The following is a 22,180-nucleotide window of genomic DNA, read 5'->3' on the forward strand; positions in this document are numbered from 1 at the left end:
GAGGAGCGGCGGCGACAAATCAATTCTGGCAGATTAGCAGAAAGCTTGATTGATGTTCTCTTGTCACATAAAGCAACACAGTTTCTAATAAAAGTGGGGAGGGAGAAAAAAAAAAAGTGTAGTAATGTAATAAAGTCAAAGTCAAAGCAGTATTAATAACCTTTGTCAGCTTTCGAGATTGCAAACAAAGCCCGGTCATTAAGTTGCCGAGGACGATGCAAACACACCTCGCTCTCATTACCGTTTGATGCGAGCACGTCACGTTGATTGATATGTGCTGTCGCCAACGTACGAACGCAAAAAGCAGCAGCAATACGGTCAATCAGCGACAGCCGTTCGTTATTATTCCCTGGCTCATCCGACGTGCGCTAATGTGATGCGACAGCGTGGCAGCTTAATGTCACACAGGCGGCTTCATAATCAATAAACTCTGGGGTGCTAACTAATCATCCACAAAACAAAACACACCAGCCACGGAGCTTTCCTTTTTTATACATTTATGTGATCATGGCAATACTACTATACACACACACACACACACATGAAAAAAGTTCATAGGACATGAAATAAACAAATATAATACAAATCACCTCGGCTGCTGCCCTGAGGTTTTTATATAGAAAAAGTTAAAATGAATGCAGTAATAGGAGAAAAATTGGATTTCTTGGCTCCCAACTGAACTGAAATCTTCGGTTTTCCCGACTCATAATTGAGGTTACTACCAGAATCAGTGAAACAGGAGTTGGTGTAAGATTAGAATCACGTTCTTACTGATTAAAGTGTTTAACTTCACTTAGGAACAACTCTGAGGCAGCTCTGTGTTCGCCGCCTTCCCGTAAACAACACTTTCGGATGTCTGATGACTCTTACAAACAGATAATAACTTATTATTGAGTGTGAGCTTTTCCCCCCTTTTTTGCCCCAAAACGTGTAACATATTGTCGAGGAGTTGAGACACATTACGGCCCGTAGACGTTGCACAGAAACACCCAAATCGAGCTTGTTTGGCGGGTTAGTGGGCTGCTGTGGTTTCAGTGCGAGGTGCCCCGCTACTTCTTCTGGAGGCTTGCGGTTCTGCTCTTCTCCCGGGCCATCAACGATCGCCTCTTCCTGCTGGACAAGGCTCCCAAGGGTCGGATCTTCATCTCGGTGAAGTCGAGGGACGTCAGGTGGCCCTTCCACGGTTTCCAGTTCACTCCCTGACGACGAGTGAGCCAGAAAGAGATGGAAGTCGGAGCAAAGAAGGGTTGGTTGGAAAGGAGAAGTTGGGATTGATGACAGAGAAGGGAGCGGGGGAAAATGAGGGAGGCACAAAATGAAAGGGTGAGAGACGGAGTCGCAGAAGGCTGTTTTTTTCTTACATGACAGACAGGCCCGAATGACAACACTAATAACACCAGCCTCTGGCTTCATTTCATGTGCGTACAAACTTGTTTTGACTGTTATTGCATTTTCAGCCAACACACATTGCGGGAGACATCTGCAGCCGCAGTATTATGGATGAAATCTCGACAAGAGCAGAGATCTCCCCCGGCATTTCCTTCAGTATCAGTCTCCCTTAGACATAATAACTGTTGTTGTTACCCTCTCAGCCTAGTAAGGAAAAACACACTCATGGTTTTTAAAGCTGCTGTGAGAAATGTGTTTTCTTATCACCGCTGATGGATTCAGGCCATTTCTGTTTCACCTCAACAATCCAAAACAAAACAAGTCAGAAGCGGGCTGGAGTGAAGTTGTCTTTGATTGCTGACCAGAGAGCAGCCATCGCGCACAGCACCCATTTTTTTTGAGTGCGCTGAAAGAAACCCAAATCACAGTGATGAATGATTTGATCAGGGTGGTTAGTTGTATGTTGTTGCGTGGTGTCAAATTGTGTTGTGTGACAGGGGAAAATGTATTTGTTCTAAAAAAGAACAAAAAAAAACCCCAAAACACTTTGTAACTTAACCTGAGAGTGTTGAAGCCTCCAACAACTGCTGAATTAATCAAGAACAACACTAGCATTTGGAGCTGAAGGGGATTCAGAAACACTGATAATAAAACCGTTTTTTGGATTATGTCAAGTATGAAAAAAATCAGTGTTTGAACAAAAAGTCTGCAGTGTAGCCAGACTTAATTTAGCAGATTTAAATACTAGAGCTAGACTGAGGGTGATTTGTTTGACAGCCGCAGGGATCCGCAGACTGTTAAGTGAGGTTAATGTAAATCTGTCGTCACATCAGAGCTGTCGGCGCCACCTGTTGGTTTAAAGGCACGCTGCACCCAGAGAGCTGCCCTCAGTGCTTTGTCCTTGATGTTGAACCGTGAAAACGTGTTATGTTTGGTTAGATTTGTTCATTTTTGTGAGATTTACCTTGTTTAACTGTTTGCTTGTTTTTAAGACATTTGTCTGTAAAAATGTACATTTCTCAATATGTATAACTGTGTTTATTTCCATTATAGGTAACACTTGGAAGAATGCTCTATGTATGGATTATTTTTGTAAAATATATCAATGAAGAAATTCAACTTCCAATTTTCTTTTGTTATGATTTATGGCATTAAGTTCTCCTAGCAAGGATTGCTGTCGTTTCCATAGAGCTGCACGACTTACAGTTTGGTATTTATATATATTTACACAGTATATCCTTAATTTGAACCCGAAGAAGCTTCATTAAGATTAAAATATTTCCTTCGAGAGTGACCTGTCCATTAAAAAGATTCACATTAATGTCAGGGTAGCATGTATGACCCAATGCAGAATGTCCCTGCTCACTCACCATACTGTGCCTCTCGTCTCCCCAGTTTCCATTGAGGTTGGCCAGGTGACAGTTCTTGTACCACCAGGCGCCGCGGTGGGCCAGGGCGCAGTTACTGAGGGCGATGTCGTTATCTGAGTCAATAGTAGTCCAGGGCCGGCCTTGGTGGTAGGTCATGGCATCGCCTGGGGATCATCAACAATAATTAATATTTACAGAAACAAAAAGAAAAGATGCTTCTCAGAACAAATTGAACAGACTGATCTGTCCGTCAGTCCAACCATTCTTTTTTTTTTTACAGGAAACACCCCCACCCACCTGCACGCACACACACCTACCATCACACGCGTGCCCTTCAATTACATAATAAGCTTAATTATAACATTAATTTATTCATTTATTTAACGCTTATGAATTAATCATTTTTCCATAATTTTTTCTGTGTTTGTGTTTGTTTGATCTTTGTTTTCTTTCTCTCTCTTCGTTCTTGTTTTGGCTCCAACTGTTTTTTTCCTCTTCTTTCACATGTCTTACCTTGTTTGCCTGATTCTCCTTCTTTTCTTTAGTTGTGTCAGTGTGTATGTTGGTCACATGTGATTTTTTTTACTAATGGATTGTTTACACATGATATTCATTGCATGTCTATCTGCCCTTCCTCTGTTGCTCCTCCTGAGGTTTCTTCCTTTTTTCCCCTTCAAAAGAGTTTTTCCTTATCCAAATCGTGGGTCGAAGGACAACTGTGATTTGTGTTTCTAGCAATACAAATAAAATCTACTTGATTTATTATTTAAAAACTAAAAACTTCTGGAGAACAGGCTGTGCGCAGTCCGATCTTTCTCCATCCACAATATGTTCACAGACTTTTTCCGCTCACTTTATTTCCTTCCATGTTTCCCTGATGGATGAAATGTAATAAAATGCCAAATATAGAGCACTACAGTATGTGTTGTTTCAGCACACTGTGGTATGTGTAGACACAGAATCCTGCTTGCTGTGCGCTTGTATCTGTCTGCCTTCAAAGCCCACAAAAACCCTGCCTTCCTCACATACAGCCTTCCCCATATAGCTGCTGTCTATAACTCGCTGAATGGAAGTTTTCTGAAACAAACATCCCACCTACTGTTGATGTGTATCTGACTCCTCAGCACCCTGCAGAATGACGGGTGGGGTGCTTGACACCCCCTGTATTCCCACCCGTGTCTGTCTCATTGCCCTCTCCTCCCCTGTATAACTATTCCAGCAAAGTGTCAGACAGATATTGTGAGCTCTGACAGCTGCTCATGTTGCCTTCCCAGTGTCGGGTGTTTGTACCTCTGGTAGTTCAGAAAAAGATTTGAGAAACAAAAGGGCCCACCTGCTGTCCCGCTGTATTTGCCGATGGTGAGTTTAAACTTCTGCTTGACCGGTGCAATCTTAAAGTCGTCATACACAGCGTACACTCTCTCTGAGCCCAGGCCCAGGTCAAACCTCAGCTCGTACTGGGTAGGAGTGTTGGTGAGCTCATAGATCTTATCCAGACCTGAGGGAAGAGCAAGAAGACAGAGAAAGTGAATGCAAGCAGAAACTCTTTATACGCGCACGCTTCAACGTCTGCAGAACACAGATAGAAACATCAGAGAGCTCACCGAGCCAGAACTCCTCTGTCATGTCGCCAAAACCTGCTATGTACTGTCTCCAGCGTTTAAAAAAGTCCAGCTTGCCAATGGTACGACGCTGGAGCACCTGAAAACAACCAGAGAGTTTCACCGACAGCTGTTGCACAAACGTTTCTGACAACTTGCACTGGGTTTTTGGTTGCCAAGCTGGTGCAAGTACACTGAGGTATGAAAACCACACCACATACATTCGAAATCACAATTCCAATTCAAAAAAAATTTGGGATATTAAAACGAAAAATAAAACAGCATTTGATAATATGTTAACAACTTTTTCGACATGCACTCATTTGTAAAAACGGTTCCAATGTGAGAATACATTGAGATTTTAACTCATCAACTTCACCGATTTTTGTAAAGATATGTTCATTCTGACTTTGATGCAAGCAAACACATTTCAACAGAAGACGGTGGAAGAATTGCTCAGAAACATCCCACAGGTAAACAGGCTCACTGGTCACAGGTGATAGTATCATTCTAGTGGTGTGAGTTCTGTCCACATAATGGACTTATTCTAAATACTAATTTTAAAAAAACAACAGTATCATTGATATCACAAAACCAGCTTCATAATGCTTTTTTCAAGTTTTGTTCCGTGTCAGGTTATCAGTGATTCGTACCAGCCAGCCGCCTCCGTCGGTCTCCATGTCGCAGAACACCTCAATTGGTTTGGAGCGGTCGTTGTTAATGTAGATGGTGTAGATGCCGCTCTTTCCATTGCCGTTCCTCGTGATCTGGAAACAGTCCATGGGGAAGGGGTACAGGAGACCAACTAGGGAGGACAATATAACAAAGTGTCATGTTGTGTCATGCATGCCATCTGTGGCTGTGCAGAAGTGGCTCAGTAGACAGTGGTGCACAGACCTGTTTTGAAGACGGTCTGTGCCACCTTGCTCCTCTTGTTCCCCCTGTAGGCGATGATGGTGACGATGTATCTCTTCCCCATCTCCAGACTGGATACAGAGAAGCTGCTCTCGCTGGCTCCGAGACTCTTTTCAACCGTCTGACAACAATATAAAAACAACTGCAGTTATTCTTAAACAAACACTTTATCAAAAACTAATTTATACGTCGAGCAGATGTGCACATAATGTGTGATGATTGAACTTCAGCGCCGTTAAACGGGCTCCTCAATTCTTATAAAACCTGAAAAAGGGTATGAAAAATCGCCTCCTCCATGTGCTAAGAATCACTTCTAATGGAATCATTTCATGTTTGACCACAAGAGGTCAGCGTTCCACAGAGCCTTGATTGAACACACACTCTGACTGTAGGCTCAGCCTACTTCAAACAAGGAAGAAACAGCTTTCCAAGTAGTATTTTCAACTTTGTACGGATTAAATCAGGACTCAGAATCCATCTTTGTGTAGCTCAATATTCCTGCCTGGCCACAGGATGCTCAAAGTAACTGCAGCTCTGCTTTTATCCAGTGCAGAGTCTTGCATCCTCCTACACACTCAAATTGTATTTACAATTTGTGAGACAGTCTTTAATATCTCAGTTGTGCCATTATTACACAGCCTTGTGGGACATATGCCTGTGAAGAATCTGGGTTTTCTGAACACTTTTAGTGTTTTAGGTGCATTTAGGAGCACACTTTGTGTGCATTCTCAGTATGAAGTTATACCACACTGTGAAAATACTCCAGTGCAGGTTAAAGTCCTGCATGAAAGAATGTGAGTTTCTCTATTTCCTGAAAACAAAAAGCGCTTATTGTGCACTAAAACATTCCCTGTTAGTGTTTTATGATTATTTATATTGGATGTTTTTGGACTCTAATGCTGCACTAATGTTTCAATACCATCTAACTGTTGTGGTTTATGTGTGTGTTTATAGTTGTTTAATTTCAACTACTTTTTACTCTGTTGGACAGTTTGATCAACAGTTTATCAGATTATATTAGACAGCATAGCTATGTAACAGAATTGCTTTTCATGAGCTCAGGAACAAACACATGTTAGCACTTGCTGGTATACTATGCCTGTCACTAGAAGACAACACTTTACCATAGTTGTCCCTGTTGCGTACTGACCCTTGCCCCCTTCACATTCCCATACTGTCCCTACACTGCCTCCTCTGTTCATGTGTGTATTGCATCTTATTGATAAGTGGCATTTAATTTCTGAGGACGTGCAAACGGGTGCGCCAATGGACGCAGGATACGCGAGGCAGCCATCAAGTGTACGCAAAGGCATTGTTGAAAGCAGGTATATCTTTGGCCTTAATCTGTGAGTTTATCACTAGCATTAAAAATCTGGTCACTGTTTTCGCTGGAAAAGTGAAAAATGTGTTTGATAATATTCCACCACAGACCGCAACTTTGTAGTTTACCTTCAAAGTATTACTGATGATCTTCACATTTAAATACCTTCTGGTGTGCTGTTTCTCTGTTTGGGTGAGGAAATACGTTACTTTAAGAAGAAAAGTACCTCCGTGTTGCCATCCTCATCTCTGTAGGTGAGGATGTACCCCTCAATGTCAGCGAGAGGAGGGATCCAGGTCAAAACGGCGGAGTCGAGCGTCACATCTGTCGCCTTCAGGTCCGTAGGGGTGTCGATGTCTGTGGAGCGTAAATCAGAGTGGATTACAGCACAGGAACGTGTCTGCTGTGAGTCCATTCATACTTCTCATAAATGCAGGTCGATTTTGGTGCTCCTTTCAGTTTGTTTAATAAAACTCAAATTAATTGGAAGAATAGGGTTTCCATAACATAACAGATGTTTTGATGTTTTTGTTAAATCATCATTTTGATTTACTTGCAATCACTTGTGCCTAAGTTTTCACATACTCACATGTGAATTAAGTGTTTCTCAAACACAAACACAAACACTATGATGCAGTATTATTCCTCTTTTCACCTCAGTAATAATTGCAACATTAATGCTTCTAACACTGAGCCCCAGAGACGACTACCACCTGCTGCAGAGCTACAGTTCGCCTCTGCAGATAAACTGGCACTCATCCTCCGCCTGATTTAAACGCTTTGGAGGTCTGACCTGAAAACAGGCGCTGACATAATTTGCCTGACACGAAGACACCCTGCCGTAACAGTCAGAGCCGTAACCTCCCGTGGCTTAAGAAATTAGAGGAAACATATGTCACCATGACGTTCAAAATCAGCCCAATCAAGCCTTTACCCTCAATCGTCTTCTTGTGAAAACACAGCCTTCTGTCAGATTTACTTTAACTGAACAAAATACAACCACTTTTTCTGGTAATTAAATTGTAATGGGGGAAAACTGTGGGAACGGTGACACATTTAGTGTTACCACTGGGATCATTAGTCTGTGATGCTGGTTTGAGATGGCTGAAACTGACATATTGATGGTGCGTGTTACTTGGTTCAATAAAGTCACAAATGTAACAACACGTGCTTTTATGTATCCCAGATGATATCTGTTGACACAATGAACTCCCCTATCTGAACCCAGCGCCACGTCGGCCTGGAGCCGCTGATGGTTTCTAATGAGTTACGACGAGACAAGTTTATAATCCAAAACTCGGCTATTTGCTGCCTAATTGAAAAAGATCCAGCTTTCACTTAGAGGTCCCCGGTGATTTTACACATCATCTGGCTCAGACAAAGACACGCCTGTTGTAACCTGTTCACCATGTGCTGCCGCTGCTATTTTTACCCCACGCTAAGTTACAACACAGACCCGCTGACCTGGCCCGGCCCGTGGGAGACATTTCCTGTTGGAGGAGGAGTTCGGGTGCTTCCTGGTAGTTTTAGAAGTCTGAGTAAACACATTTACACACTCTACACACAAAATCATATGGTGCAAGGATTGATGGATTGCGTCATTATTATTAGTAAATGAATAAATGAAGTTCACTTGGTGTGCAGGCATCTACAGAATGTGAATTATTGTTTCTGGAAGTATCAGCAGTTTTAAATGTTATACTGATGTATTAAGGTCTGCAACTCGATGCATGCGCCACAGATTTTAAATATAAAAACCTCCCTGATGTGTTCCCTGAGTTCTCATACTTAGCCCTTGAACCATGTGAACACCAGTGTATTCACAACCCAGTTCAGTGCTGTTGTTCTGCATAAATCAACATTATGAAGCGACTTTCCTGCATCTGCATCTAGAATCTGTCTGCCTGACTGTGTTGTTCCTCTTATTTAGTATGTCTCCAGTAAAGGTATTACCTTTAGTGTTGCTATAAAAAATGTTGTACATTTTAAAAATCCTGATATCTAGATTTTGTTCTGTTTTTAAGCACCGACACATGTTTTATAAAAACACCAGATTAAGACCCCAGCTGAAGAAAGCTAGTCTGAGATAACGTCTGATGGTTTTTTAGATGTCAAGCGATAAAGTGTCGTTTCAAGAGAGAGAAGAGCTTTACTATCACAAAAAAAGACCCTGCCTCTTCTTGGCGTATTAACCTGTCTCAGCGCTTGTTGAAATCTTCTTGGTGGCTTTTGTCCCTTTGACGGCCCAGAGGTAGACAGTGTAGAGGACCCCGGGCCTCAGGCCACTCAACATGTAAGAGGTGCTGTCAGACCCGACTGGGAGTTCAATCGAGCCCTCAGTGGAGCTGTAGGTTAGGTAGTAGCCGTCAATGTCAGCCTGGACCGGATCCCACGAAACGCTGAAGCTGGTCTCTGTTTCATCTCGGGCTAAGAGGTTAGCAGGATCATCGAGTTCTAGAGGAAGATGTTAGTGGAAGTGCAGGTTAATATACTACTGGTGCAAACTTCAAGAACTACTGATGCAAACTACAAGATGTATTGTTTCATTTCTCACCCAAAGGTGACCAAACAAACTCTACTGGCATGCATTCACTAAAAATATTAGTAACATGATGGTAATAACAAGAAGAAAAAATGTTCATACGTCACATCATAAAAAAATAAAGCACACATATGAGATGTGATGCATTTTTAAATCCTCCCAGTAGCTTCATCCACCTCACTTCCCAAATACAGGTGATATAACGGACACAAAGACCAGATTGCAAGAGACAGAAGAGGATCCCGGAGGTATCGCTGTCCTTCTGATCTTACACGTAGGTCTGCTGATTCTTGACTTGACTTTCTGACTCGTGAGCACCTTGGCTCACAACACACTGATTAACAGCCAAGAGATGAGTCGGAGTGCCAAGTTCTGCTTATGGAGTCATGATTATAGCAGGAAATAAGTTCTTCACATGGAATAAGGACACGACAGCCTCCTCCTGGAGCCACGCTGGTTGCCGAGTGACCATCGTAGATGCAAATATTACATTTTGAGGATGTGAAATGGACCAGCGGCAAGTGATTACTTGAATGTGCATTGGTCTGGAAGGCAAAGAGCCTGATCTAATGCTTAAGTATCCAGCCTTTTCAGAAATTGTCTCTTTTCCCAAGTGGAGGCAGCCTGGTGCATGTATAATGCAGGGAGAAAAACTAAGATTGGTCAGACTCAGATAGCAAATGTATACCAGACACCCTCATCTGGCCCATGATAGAGATTTTGAACCGTTCTGTGCAGAACCTATTCATGGCTGCAAGAAATTTCAGCTTGGAGTTGAGAGTTAAACAATTGATACCTGGCAAACATTCACCACGTAGCTAAATGTTTGAGGCCCACACAGCGCATGGAATAACGGTGCCTGAACAGTCCACTCCTGTTTGCTAGATCTGAGCCGAGCAGAGCATACCAAGGCCAGATGTCAGCTAACAGCGAACCAGATAAACTGGAACTCTTTACCAAGTTAGACTGAAGGAGTACCACAAAACGAGTGGGGATTTTGGTGTAGCGAGGCAGACATGCGTGTGAAGAGTCTCAGTCTTCAATCTATCCTTCATCTCTAGTCGCAAATGTTGGGTAATAAAGTCCATGTGACTGAAATGATCACATTGTTGGATACAAGGTTCCCAACATGTTAGCTGTCCTCAGTCTGCGAGACAGAGTGAAGGTTCATCTCAGAGGAACAGGCCAGTAGAGGTACTTTGAGTCACTGGGACATAACAAGCCTGAGTGCCTCCTTGTGCTTCATACATGACTGACTGAGGAAAGGCTGCAGGGTAGCTGGCGTGGGACTGCTCAGGAAGAGCTGGAGCAAAGTTATTGTGGAAAAGGATGTCTGGGCTGCTTTGCTCGCCGTGACCCGCATATGAAGTTGGCAAGTAGATGGATGAACTGGTGGATGAATGCGTTGGAAAATCTCCTTTAAACAACAAAGCTGATTCTGATTAGTCTACCATGTGAGAAACACATTTCTCTTCAGGGTGTAGAAGGGAGCCGTCTCGTCGAAATAACTGATTACAGGGTACCTGAAGATGTTGAACAAAAACATGTCCCCACAGAAGAATATGTGAGGCGACTATTTAAATCAGGGCACGGCCTTTTTTGGGCAGGTAATTGGGTTTAACAGAAAATGGTAGATTTGAGACCTGTCTCAGCCTGTGTCGAGATCTTCTTGCTGGCTTTGCTTCCTTTGATGGCCCAGATGTAGACAGTGTAGGGAACCCCGGGCTTCAAACTAGTCAGCATGTAAGAGGTGCTGCCAGGCGCCACTGGGATCTCTCCACTCGAGCCCTCAGAGGAGCTGTAGGTAAGGATGTAACCGTCTATTTCGGCCTGGGCTGGTTCCCACGACACTGTGAAGCTGGACTCTGTTTCATCTCGGGCTAAGAGGTTAGCAGGAGCATCCAGCTCTAGAAGGAGATGTTAGTAGATGATATTAGTACACTTCTTGTGCAAACTACAAACAAACTACAGTTGAGCTGTAGATCAACCTACATAGTCCATCAATGAATCCCAAGACCTGTGGGGCTTTTCCAAAAGCATGTGCTTGGTTTGGTGGGATACCACAGCCCAGTGCAGTTCCATTACAACAGGGCGACCGGCTTAAAGGTGTGTCTTTAACTGATGACTCGTCTTGGCATGGCCAAACGTGCCGGTGGAAAAGCCCCACTGGTCTCATGACCTTTTTTAGTTAGCAGCATTCCAGTTATATATATACAGAACCGAAGAATTGTACTTTTTGTAATAGACTGATCAAACAATAGTTTAAAGTTACATTTAACCATATTTTACCATCTTGGTTACCTTTTCATTCAGTCAGGTTAACATTAAGAAAAATAAAAAGCTTTTTAAACTGATGAGCAGTTAACCCAGGTTAGGCATTAGCTGGTCAGACTGTTAAGAGCTTTGGATTTGAGCAGAGAGTTGTAGATTTGAGACCTGTCTCAGCTTGTGTTGAGCTCTTCCTGCTGGCTTTGCTCCCCTTGACGGCCCAGATGTAGACAGTATAGAGGACCCCGGGCCTCAGGCCGGTCAGCATGTGTGAAGAAATGTCAGACCCGAGTGGGATTTCCCCACTTGCGCCCTCAGAGCTGTAGGTTATGATGTAGCCATCAATTTCGGCCTGGGGGTGATCCCAGGACACCTTGAAGCTGGACTCTGTTTCATCTCGGACCAAGAAGTTAATAGGAGCGTCCAGCTCTGCGTGGGGAGTTTTAGTTAGTACAGTCTACTAGAGCACATCACTACATCAGGTGCAGACGTTACAACAACTACACACAGCTAGTGACCTCTTACACTGTCACCTTCAGTAACTGTGCAAGAGGAAGGAAACGTCAAACTTGGATTGAAGGTATTTGAAGGAGTTTGATGTTTTCCAGTCCTTTTAAACTCATTAGAATTGAGAAATGAACAATTTAACAGTTGCCCAAAAGAACGTGACATGTTATTCCATTAAAGTTTTGAATCCAAGTTTGACGTCACATTGTTATGTAAGCAGGACTACTATGAGTACAATGAGCTATGTTAATTGAAGATCATGCAAACTACTGTTGCAAACAATAAATGGTGACAGAAGGTCTGAGCCACCGAAGCTGTGTGATGAATGAATCCAACATGTATGTTGTTCATCCCTCACTCTGAATCTTTGTAATCTCCAAAAACAAGTAAAAACGTCCTCGCTGAAAAAGCACCAGCCTTTGATTTTAACAACGACGATGAAAACAGTCCTTCAACAGAGCAAAATAACATTAATAAAAATAACCGTCACTCTTCCCCCATTCGCCCGTGTCATAGATAACTGGGATCACAATTGCTCCCATCATCAGCTAGAAAAAGTGAGTTTCAAGCCACTTCAGACATTTTCATCCATGCGCACCCCCGCTGCTTGATGTATGAGTGTGTTTATTGGAGCTAACATGTCTGCTTCCCTCATCAAAAGGCACCAGGAATAAATCTGAAAACTGAGCCTGAATGAAAACAAAAGTTAAAAATGTGTATAAATGTAAGAAAAAAAGAAGACAGCAGGTATATTCAGCAAACACATCAACTCAAAGTAAACAATGACACAATTACACATGTTCTGCAGTGAAAATTAAATTCAATAAATGATTAATGATGAATGCTTAATAACAGTATTTAAGCCATATTTCTAATAACATTAAACATTTATCTTGTAGGTATTTCACAGTTGCAACAGCACAACTGTGAGAACTATCTTGTCCTTTACTGTGTGTGAGACTCTAAAAGCCTTTCGGTCCATGTGTTCAACTGTGTATTTTAATAGAAATTTGGATATTCGCCAGTCATTACTCAAAAGCGTTTTCCTGCAGGCCGACAGCAACAGCTGCTAAACTTCAACACAACAAAGATTAAGCAAAACAAAATTGCTGGCTGTAATGACTAAGCACAATTTGCTGTTCTCAAACTTCTTTCAAACATTCAGCCCGAGGCGACACTAAACCGTCTTTAAATGAGGTGTCCAGCCTAATTATGTTAAACAGCCCTTTTTTCAGTGAGAGTTCAAGTGTGCCTCTTGGCAGTTAGGCAAAGAGGGGTTAGCTTGCTAAGTGCAAAATGTCTAATGTGATGCTTTTTACTTCACACAACATAAAGGACGAGGAAACTGTGCCGAGCACCAGCCTGCAGAAGATCAAAAGATGAATCAAAAATGATTGGTGCGTCGTACGTAAGGGCTGTTCGAGGTAAGAGCATCTTGCACAAAGGAGCTTAAGAGAAAAAAGGCACTTAAAACATCTTTGCCTCTCGCAGGCAGTGAAGAAGAGCGGAGAAGAAACACACTACCTGGGAACACTTGAGATATCTGAGAATCACAGGTCATGGTGCAGAGCCTCAGTCATTAAGACGTGTAAAGCGGAGAAAACCTTTTGTTCTTACATCAAAAATCTACGAGTGTGTTCAAGTGAAAGTGATCGGAGTATCTCGGTCATGTCTAACCTTTGTGGAATATCAAACAACAGCATTTGTCGATTTATATAAAAGTAATCTGTGAGGCTCTTTAATTGTTGTAGACGCACACAAAAGATTAAAATCACGTAAATTCCTCCTGTAATGAACCGGGGTCCACTTGGAAGTTTACCTGTTTCAGCCTCTGTTGAACTCTTTCTGCTGACTCGGTCTCCCTTGTAGGCCCAGATGTAGACCGTGTAGAGAACTCCAGGCCTCAAGCCAACCAGCCTGTACGAGGTGCTGTCACGTCCAACGGGGATCTCGCCACTTGATCCCTCAGAGGAGGTGTAGCTCAACATGTAGCCATCTATTTCTGCCTGGACCCGATCCCATGAAACTGTTGCAGTGTCCTCTGTTACTTCAGTGGTGACCAGGTTGGTAGGACCATCAATGTCTGAAGAAGAAGAGGGAAAAAATATAGGAATTAAAAACAGATCTGTCATGATTGCAAAAATTTAAAAACACTGAACAGCGGTCTTTATTGTTAAAGTCTAGCATGTTGTTGACCCATCCCTTCTTTGCTCTTTTATAACATTACCTTTGCACCTGTCATAATAATTATGGATGCTTTGTCACTTGAACTTAATCATATGTTGTTCTGGGGCAGTTGATGAAAAGGACTGATGCTGTTGTTTCTGTCTCAACCGGCAGGTTTGAACTGGGTTACTATAGTGCAACAAGTGGGTATAAGTTTAGACTGAGCAGCATGTGACAGGAACGACTTGCTGTGTCTGCAGACTATTGAGCACTTTGAAGAAATGTCACTAATTGTTTCTTTTTCATTTTCAATCAGCTGATAGGAAGTGTATTCAAAGCTTGCTATCCATATTTTGCTTTGTATGGATAATAAAGATAACAAGATGGATCTCCAGGGGATATCTGGGAACCTCTAAAAGAACATCACCAGCACGTAACCCGACCAAAGGTCTTGTTCTCTGGGTTCAACAGGACACGCTGCAGTGGGGAGAGCAGAAACAGCAGAACACGGAGCCTCTGTTTGGAAAGTCGGCAGGCTTAAGGAATCACAGCAGACATATGGAAGACGCAGGCGGAGCAGTTGGTGGTGCACGTGTGTGGACGGGTGTTAGTCTCTATAGAGGGGATCTCGATGGAGGTGAGGAGAGAGAGAGAGAGCAACAGAGAAAAAGGGAGGAAGACGGAGCATAGAGGAGGCACAGAGGCATAGTAAGAGAGACACAAAGGAAGTGAGGGGAAATGTAAAAGCGATCATCATTTAGGATTATTCCTCCGTGGCAGCGGCTCAGTCGAGGTCAGTCTTGTGTCAGTGCGCAGTCTGCATCATGAAAACTGATTGATGATGCGTCCAGGAGAACAGAGGAGCTATGCAACTGTCTAACTCCATACCCCCTCTTTGTCTCTCCTCTCCTCTCCTGTTGTCACTGTGCCGTCCTTGTGGCTGCACCGCTTGACAGGCTGTCATGAGCTAAACCACAGGAGGAATTTATAATGGCTCCATTTTAGTGGGATTGAGTGTTTCCTCCTAGGCGTAAAAGTGAGGGCTCATTCAGAAGTCTGAGTACCTTATGTGATCGCTACTTAGGGAGCCCAGAAAATGTCTGTCCACTCATGTAGAAAAACACATTCATATGCACAATTTTACAAGTACGTACACATTTGCGATGACTCAGCCTTTAGGTTTCAATCAAACTGTTTGGTCTGCATACAATAAAAGAAATCGTCAGCAGTTGTACCGAGGCCACATGTGCAATTTCTTTTTGGTGCTGATATCTCGAGATCATGATCACGATTGTTTGATTAATGATTTTGAGGTCACACCAGTTCCAACGCCTGTCAACAAGTTAACTATCAATCACTGCTTAGTAGTCAAAACTAATTTCTTACATTAGTATTCTGCACTCATGCGTCGGACCACGTCCATCTTTGAGCAAAGCCTTTATTTTGATCTCAGTTACACATCTTTAACGTTTCCTGACTGCACCTGGCACGATTCTGATGCTATCACGCTGACAAAATCGGACCACAGATGGACAGACAGGCCCATAAAAACCTTCGAAATACCCAATTCACCTCCGTGTTAGACCATCTACAAAACGTGTCTCCATGATGGCACACACAAACACACACACACACACACACACCTACACACACACACACACACACACACACACAGAAAACAGCGAAAACAACCGATGCTGCCGCAGCTTTTAAAAATATTTGCACCTGTGGTCATTCTTGACTTCTGTACATTTGTGCACCAAATAAACCAGCATGTTATTCATGTTATGTTTATGTTTTATCTGCTGAAAACACACTTCATACTTTGCGGCATGCCGACTGTTCACACAGATTGTGTACTTTTACTATTACAACTAATCATTTCACACCGGAGCTACGTGAGTATGACCAGGTGGACAAACAGGCAGCATGGGCCAGCAGGGACATTGTATTTGCATCTTGTAACTGGGCAGTAACTGGGAAGTGGCTGTCACACATAAACAAGTTGCCCGCTGCACTGTCAGTCTGAAGAGGATTAAATGTGCTTTTATTTTTCTCCCTCAAATATTGCAAACATTTTGTTTTGGATACACACTCAAAGTCATGTCGGCCACAGATGTCCTCGTAATTCAATAAAAGTAAATAAAATGAATGTGTGTGGAATTGATCTCGAACAGTCAAACGGCCAATGAGGAACAATGAAAGCATTTGACAGCTTGAAGAGGAGGCCGCCGTTGTTTTGTCTCCCTCACTACAAATCAATTTAAATTGTTATTTGTTTTGCAACCATCTGAATAAAGCATTGTATTCACCTGAACCTTGTCCTCCTTCAAAACAAAGGTTTTCTCCTTCCTCTCCGGTGTTATTTTGTTATCCGCTACATTTATTTTTTTGCCCCTATAGAGAGTATGGCTGCTGTCTTGGCTGTCTGATATATTTTAGATGTTATATTTTAGATGTTATTAGATCTTTTTTTTTTTTTTTTTTTTCCGAGCACTGCTACTTTCTGAAGGCGTCTTGCATTTGCTCTGAAGGTTCGGCGTGTGATGGATCGAGTTTCTCCAGACGTTCTACCTCACTGGCTGCATAGCGACAGCGCCTATACCGGGCTACAGAACACGAGCCGCGGCTTCAGCCATTTGGAAAACAGCTTATCCATTATGGGTGGCATGTTCAGCAGAGGCTTTTGACCACAAGGCGCACGGTAACAGGCGTCTTTCATCATTTACAGCCTCACAGCTTCACAAGCCTGACTGCAGCGGAAGCCATACAGTCAGTCTGTGGATAGGGCAGAGGGAAAATACATGTCAGTAGAGACTACAGTATGTCAGGTGTGACGTATGTTTTTGTTGCGGAGTCCCCTGGCTGTGTTTGTCCGAAAATCTGTTTGCATTGTAAGCAGCTCATCATTCTTCATGACAGGAGCGACCTGTCTAATTTGCCACATCTAGAAGTAGAAGTAACGAATGGCTGACATTAAAGGCCCCTTGTGCTATCATAAACCATTCTTTCATTATTCCTCCATTATACAGGCATAGAAATATTAGTTTTGATTAAAAAAAACACCATTAGATCAAGATTTTTAGATTTTTTTTTTCTGTTGTCAAAATCAAGCATATACTTATGCATTCATACCACCACAGTCTCTCAGTAATTACCACCAGTCAAAAAAGGGAAGCCACTTCTGCCTCTTGTCTCCATTTTTTTGTACCGAATGTAATATATTTTAGGCTTCTATTGAGGTCTGAAGCAGTTGTATGCCTCCATGTACCAGTCCTGCTGCTGCTCCTGACCTGTGGTGTTGAACTTCTCTTCAGAATATTATGATTTCACAGTGAAGTTGCCCTTTAACCTTTTCGCTTCATCATTTAATACTGTGTTAACATCTTTAACAGTGTTATCATATGAATGAAATATCACAGTGTTCATTGATTAGATTTGATGGACATTTCTTCCAAATTTGAGGAAATTCCCTCAAGGTGAGACACTGCATTCACAATAATGAGAAAGACAACTGGAAAACATGGTCATGACTATCGCTTAGGCCTAAAAAACACAACACGTACATGAGCAGGAGCAACACACACACACACACAAACAAAGAAAAGCCTGTCCTCTGTACAGCATAACACACTTATTGTTAAACTTAACTGATCAAAACATCTAAATCTTTGAGGATACAATGTGACAAGTTATCATCTGAGTGCCGTAACAATTAGAACACACGCATTTTACAACATGAACCGGCCGTCTCTTCCAACCCCATTAAAACAGACAAGGAAGAGTTAGTGTTTGTATCATTATCACTATGAAAAAGTCCCTTCACACATTTTTACTTGTCATTTTTCTGGCATCAACTGAAACGGAGACACTGATGGACAAGTCTGAGCAGACAGGGTACTCCCACCGAGCCACACGAGGTGCTATAGTGTTTCCAGATAGCGTAAAGACTAAACATTCGACTCCTGCAGCAAAGCCCAGTCCATCTGCTTTTGGTTATACGGGCCTTGGTGGTGACTTTATTGAATCTGAATCAGCAGCCGTGGTATGTTGTGTTTATACGCTTGATAATCTTTTGGCAGGTTAGTGACTGTGAAAAGTCTGCTCCGAATGGAGATTCCTTTAGTTCTGGTGTTTTCCGAAATGTTAGCTGTCACTGAATGATTTCACTGTGGAACGGATTGGCCGTTAAAGGACGCCATACAGCCACCCACAGAATAACACACGCACACACACAAATACTGTATGTATATGTGTGTTCGTGCGTGTGTGTGTGTGTGTGATTCTGTGGATGCAAGAGCAGCATAATTCCAACACACCACAAGCAGAGAGAGGATGATTTATAGCCACACTGGAGGCATATGTATAATTCCAGCCGTAAATATATAATACAGTGTCATTCAAACACTAAATACAGCATATAGTTCACTCCAGTCTTCACTAGGGGGGCAGTGTTTCTTCGTAATCCCCACTGGGGGCATGCTGAAGATGAAAGAAAAACATGGGGACCATTTGTCACCTCTGACAGCAATTAACTTTATCTTCACATTAATTCAACAAAAACTACATAAACTACCTACCTATGAACTAAATAGCTCAAATGAATGCAAAAAAGAAAAAAGAAACTCTTGTCTTTATACAAGTCTACACATTCAGTGTTGAAAAAAGTTGGATGTGAATGAAAAGTGACATGTTTACGAGCAGCTCATGAACGCACCATGAATGCAGTCAGTCGACGGGAGGCAGCTGTTCAGCGCGAGACGCGATCAAACGGTCCGACAAAACCGAAGCTTTGGAGACGAGATGGGAGCACAGCTTCGGGGGGAAATGCATTTTCTCACAGTTTTTGTACTGCTGCAGCAGCAAGGTCGAGTTTTGTGACACGCAAATGTGTGTCAGGTTAGGAGGGAGTCGTGGTTTTGGAGGAGACTGCGTATGTTTGTAGAGTGGCCTTGCTCTCGCTTTCTGAATCGTGATATAAAGTTTTCTACTTCATCGTCTAATTATCAATTAAATGGTTGCACAATGTATTGGATGCCGAATAATGAAACCAGAGGCATTTAGATTTGTCGGCCACTGGCCAAGAAATCTAGCTAGACTGGCAGCCTGACACCAATTCTGTCTGCTTTCACATTTCTATTATCGACTCAATGACAGCATTAGCTCCGGTTTTGTCCTGTGTTGTTGTTATTTGTAACAGGAGAAAACAAAAACTATCAAGTTTTCTTCACAAAAGCGCTGCCGACAATAATACCAATTGGAAATGCTAGGAGGTGGAAACGCAAAGCTAATCACAAGGCCGTAGCAACAACAGTGTTCGGCGCCATTCACTGCGCTGTCATTTTGACCCATGTATTTAGTTAAGAAACGCTGAAAGAGAGCGAGGAACCGCAACTATATGCGATGAACCTGAAGAGAAGAGCGAGACAGACAAAGGGAAGGCAGATGGTGAAGATGAGGAGGATATATAACAGCTTCTCTAATGGAAGGAGGCAGCTACAGCCTCTACAGACAAAAGCTTAGCTTCATACCATAACGGCTGCTCCCTAGTTATCCATTACATGCTGCGACATGTCACCAGAAACGCCTCTTTGTGACCCATTATTTTAATACCCTGCTTTATTCTCGCTCATGATACGTCTTTAAATATCTTAACTTCTCATCTTTATTGCCCCGGTGTTCTCCCGTTGTTCCCGTTTCTTTTTTTTTTCTTTTTTTTTTTTTTTACCTCATTTCTAACGGTGAGCACAGCACTCACGGTCTATTACGTTCTTTCTACATTTTCTCTTTATGTTTCTCTAATCTCTCACTGTACATAACCTCGCCAGCCCCCACCCCCCGATGCAAACAGCGTGTTGGGTGAGATAATAGGTGACTGTGCACCACGTTGCTCCGTGCCAGTCGTCATGAAACCCGGCACATTCTTGCTGGCAGGCAGAGCCGAGAACTATCCTCCTCAATCGCCTCTGAGCCTTTTTCGTGAAACACCTGAAATGAAGGATTGTAGCTACTGGAGTGGAGACGAGCCACTGTCTGTCTGGCGTAGATTAGCACATTTGCACACACACACACACATTCGCACACACACACACACGCTTACTACACAAGCAGGTGGCACACTCACACAGAAAAAAAAAGATTAGCAGTGACAGGGGCCTTTGAGTACCTGACTGGCTGCAAAAGAAGAGAGGTGAGTCTCGAAAGTACCTAGCTAAGACTGATGACTGAAATCCATTAAATTGGCTGCCTCGAGGGTTTAAAAAAACCGAAGAGCCATCAACCTGTGAGACCGCTTTTGAGCCGAGTGAGCTCCGAGGGGTGGATGAGAGCAAAGGTGAAGGAGGAAAGCGGGGAGGGAAAAGAAAGTAGCAGAAAAGTAGCACAAATGAGCAGAACGACGGGAGTAACTGAAGACCTGCCGTGCCATCGCGGACCATTTGTCAGTCACTTAAATAATAACCCCAAAGTAAGTGAATGTCAGGACCAGCTGTTAAAACGAAGCTGTAAAATGAATTCCTCCTCACGTCCTAAAGCCGAGTCCAGAACATGATCAGTGCCACGCCGCTAAAATCCGACATTACCAGATGGACTCTGTAAATCATGGACCTTCTCACCTCAGCCATCAGGGAGCATCTTGTAGTCGTTACACTGCTCACATCATATTTCCCCTCAGTGACCAGGCCTCACCACAGCCATTAGGTCCTGTCCAGATTATTAGCCTGTGAATTCCAGCCCTGCGTCATTAACCTATAATTGTGTTGCTTCCTGGCTGTATTCATTAAACTATTGCCATTGGCTGAATGTGGAAGGTAATACCAGGTTGTATCAAGAGGCATGTCAGTATTGTTCATGACAGGCGATGTGTTTTTCCTATTAGGTTCTGACCGCTGGTGAATTATAGGTGTATTGACAAGAGCTAAGAGCAGTCTTTGATGCTGCACCCAATTCAAAACTGAGTGGAATATGGATTTCCTTGCTGTTTCTTTAATGCGTTTCACTTCCACAAGTGGCCTATCTATCATTTTAAGTGCCCCCCCCCCCCCCCCAAATTTTAGACACAGTCGGTGGCTGCGCAAACACAAGTCTCTGCCATTTCCGTACAACAATAGTCCGTTGGAGGGGAAAATTGGGCCCATTTTGTGCTCACCGATAATGTACAGGATTTGCTCAAGCACCGGTAACACATTAGAATAAATGGATAGTGATGTGTTGACGCTGACCTGTGACACCGGTGACAGAAGAGGATTTTCCCTCAGTGGTTCCTTTGATGGCCTGCACTGAGATCAGGTACTCTGTTCCTGGATACAGACCTGCAGAAAGACACAGCTTTTTAAAAACGGACAAATGGAAAAAATGAGCCGCAGTTTTGGACCACTGTAGTGCTCAGCATCACCGTTATTTTCTTTAATGACTTTTCTTGTAAAATACAGGGTAATTTCATCTCGTCAGGCTAAAAATGTAACATTCTGAGAGGGAAATTCACTCTTTGGTTACCGTGATCATAACTTGAGTCCACGGTGAGTTCTGCTCATGTAGACACTGCTCTAAAAAATATCTTCCATCATCCGTATTTGAATGGAAATCAACAGTTTGCAATGAATGATGTGTGACAGAAATATTTAATACAATATACCACTTTTTTATGCATTTGCAATACATTCCCTTAATTCATTCACTTGTGTATTACGTAAAGGTACACTATGCAGGAATTGTTGGGTTCTGTTTGTAGAGACAACCTTTGTTGTTCCAATCCTCCCTGGCCATGACTAACTGTGGGAAAATGAGTCATATGGTATTCTTACAATATATGTACTGTATATAAACAAACAGCTATGCAGCCATGTATTAGGCGTCTTCAGTGTAGCCTGTGAGCAGGCATAGACAATAATTACATGTCAGGATAATAATGTCTCACCTGACTACATCTCTGTATCAGGCTTTATTTGCATTTTTCCCGTGCTGTCTGCCATGTTCATAAGTTCTTCTTGGTCGCACTCTGCCTACAGTCTGGCACCTGGTCACTACCCTTTAATAAAATCCTGAACTAACCTGAGTGCTGTTATTGGCTGGGAGCTACACACACACACACACACACACACAC

The 22,180-nt window shown here is 42.8% G+C and overlaps 1 protein-coding gene across 2 annotated transcripts in view; it reads right to left on the reverse strand.

Annotated features, from left to right (window-relative positions):
* Positions 1-227: 227 nt before the first annotated feature.
* The window catches only part of tnn (tenascin N), a 40,955-nt gene continuing 19,002 nt past the window's right edge, over positions 228-22,180 (reverse strand). Inside the window, exons 8-19 of one of the 2 annotated variants that reach the window (XM_030404083.1) lie at positions 21,300-21,389; positions 13,733-13,996; positions 11,575-11,835; positions 10,782-11,045; positions 8,790-9,050; positions 6,823-6,953; positions 5,258-5,396; positions 5,014-5,165; positions 4,364-4,460; positions 4,093-4,257; positions 2,760-2,923; positions 228-1,199 (exon numbers count right to left, since the gene is read on the reverse strand). In XM_030404083.1, the coding sequence (XP_030259943.1) occupies positions 1,050-1,199; positions 2,760-2,923; positions 4,093-4,257; positions 4,364-4,460; positions 5,014-5,165; positions 5,258-5,396; positions 6,823-6,953; positions 8,790-9,050; positions 10,782-11,045; positions 11,575-11,835; positions 13,733-13,996; positions 21,300-21,389 (2,138 nt within the window). In that variant the 3' untranslated portion in view covers positions 228-1,049. The remainder of the gene's footprint in view (positions 1,200-2,759; positions 2,924-4,092; positions 4,258-4,363; positions 4,461-5,013; positions 5,166-5,257; positions 5,397-6,822; positions 6,954-8,789; positions 9,051-10,781; positions 11,046-11,574; positions 11,836-13,732; positions 13,997-21,299; positions 21,390-22,180) is intronic. The other variant, XM_030404084.1, reaches the window with a different exon arrangement.

Source organism: Sparus aurata, chromosome 21 (genome assembly GCF_900880675.1).
Source record: "Sparus aurata chromosome 21, fSpaAur1.1, whole genome shotgun sequence".
In the NCBI taxonomy this organism is placed as follows: domain Eukaryota; kingdom Metazoa; phylum Chordata; class Actinopteri; order Spariformes; family Sparidae; genus Sparus; species Sparus aurata.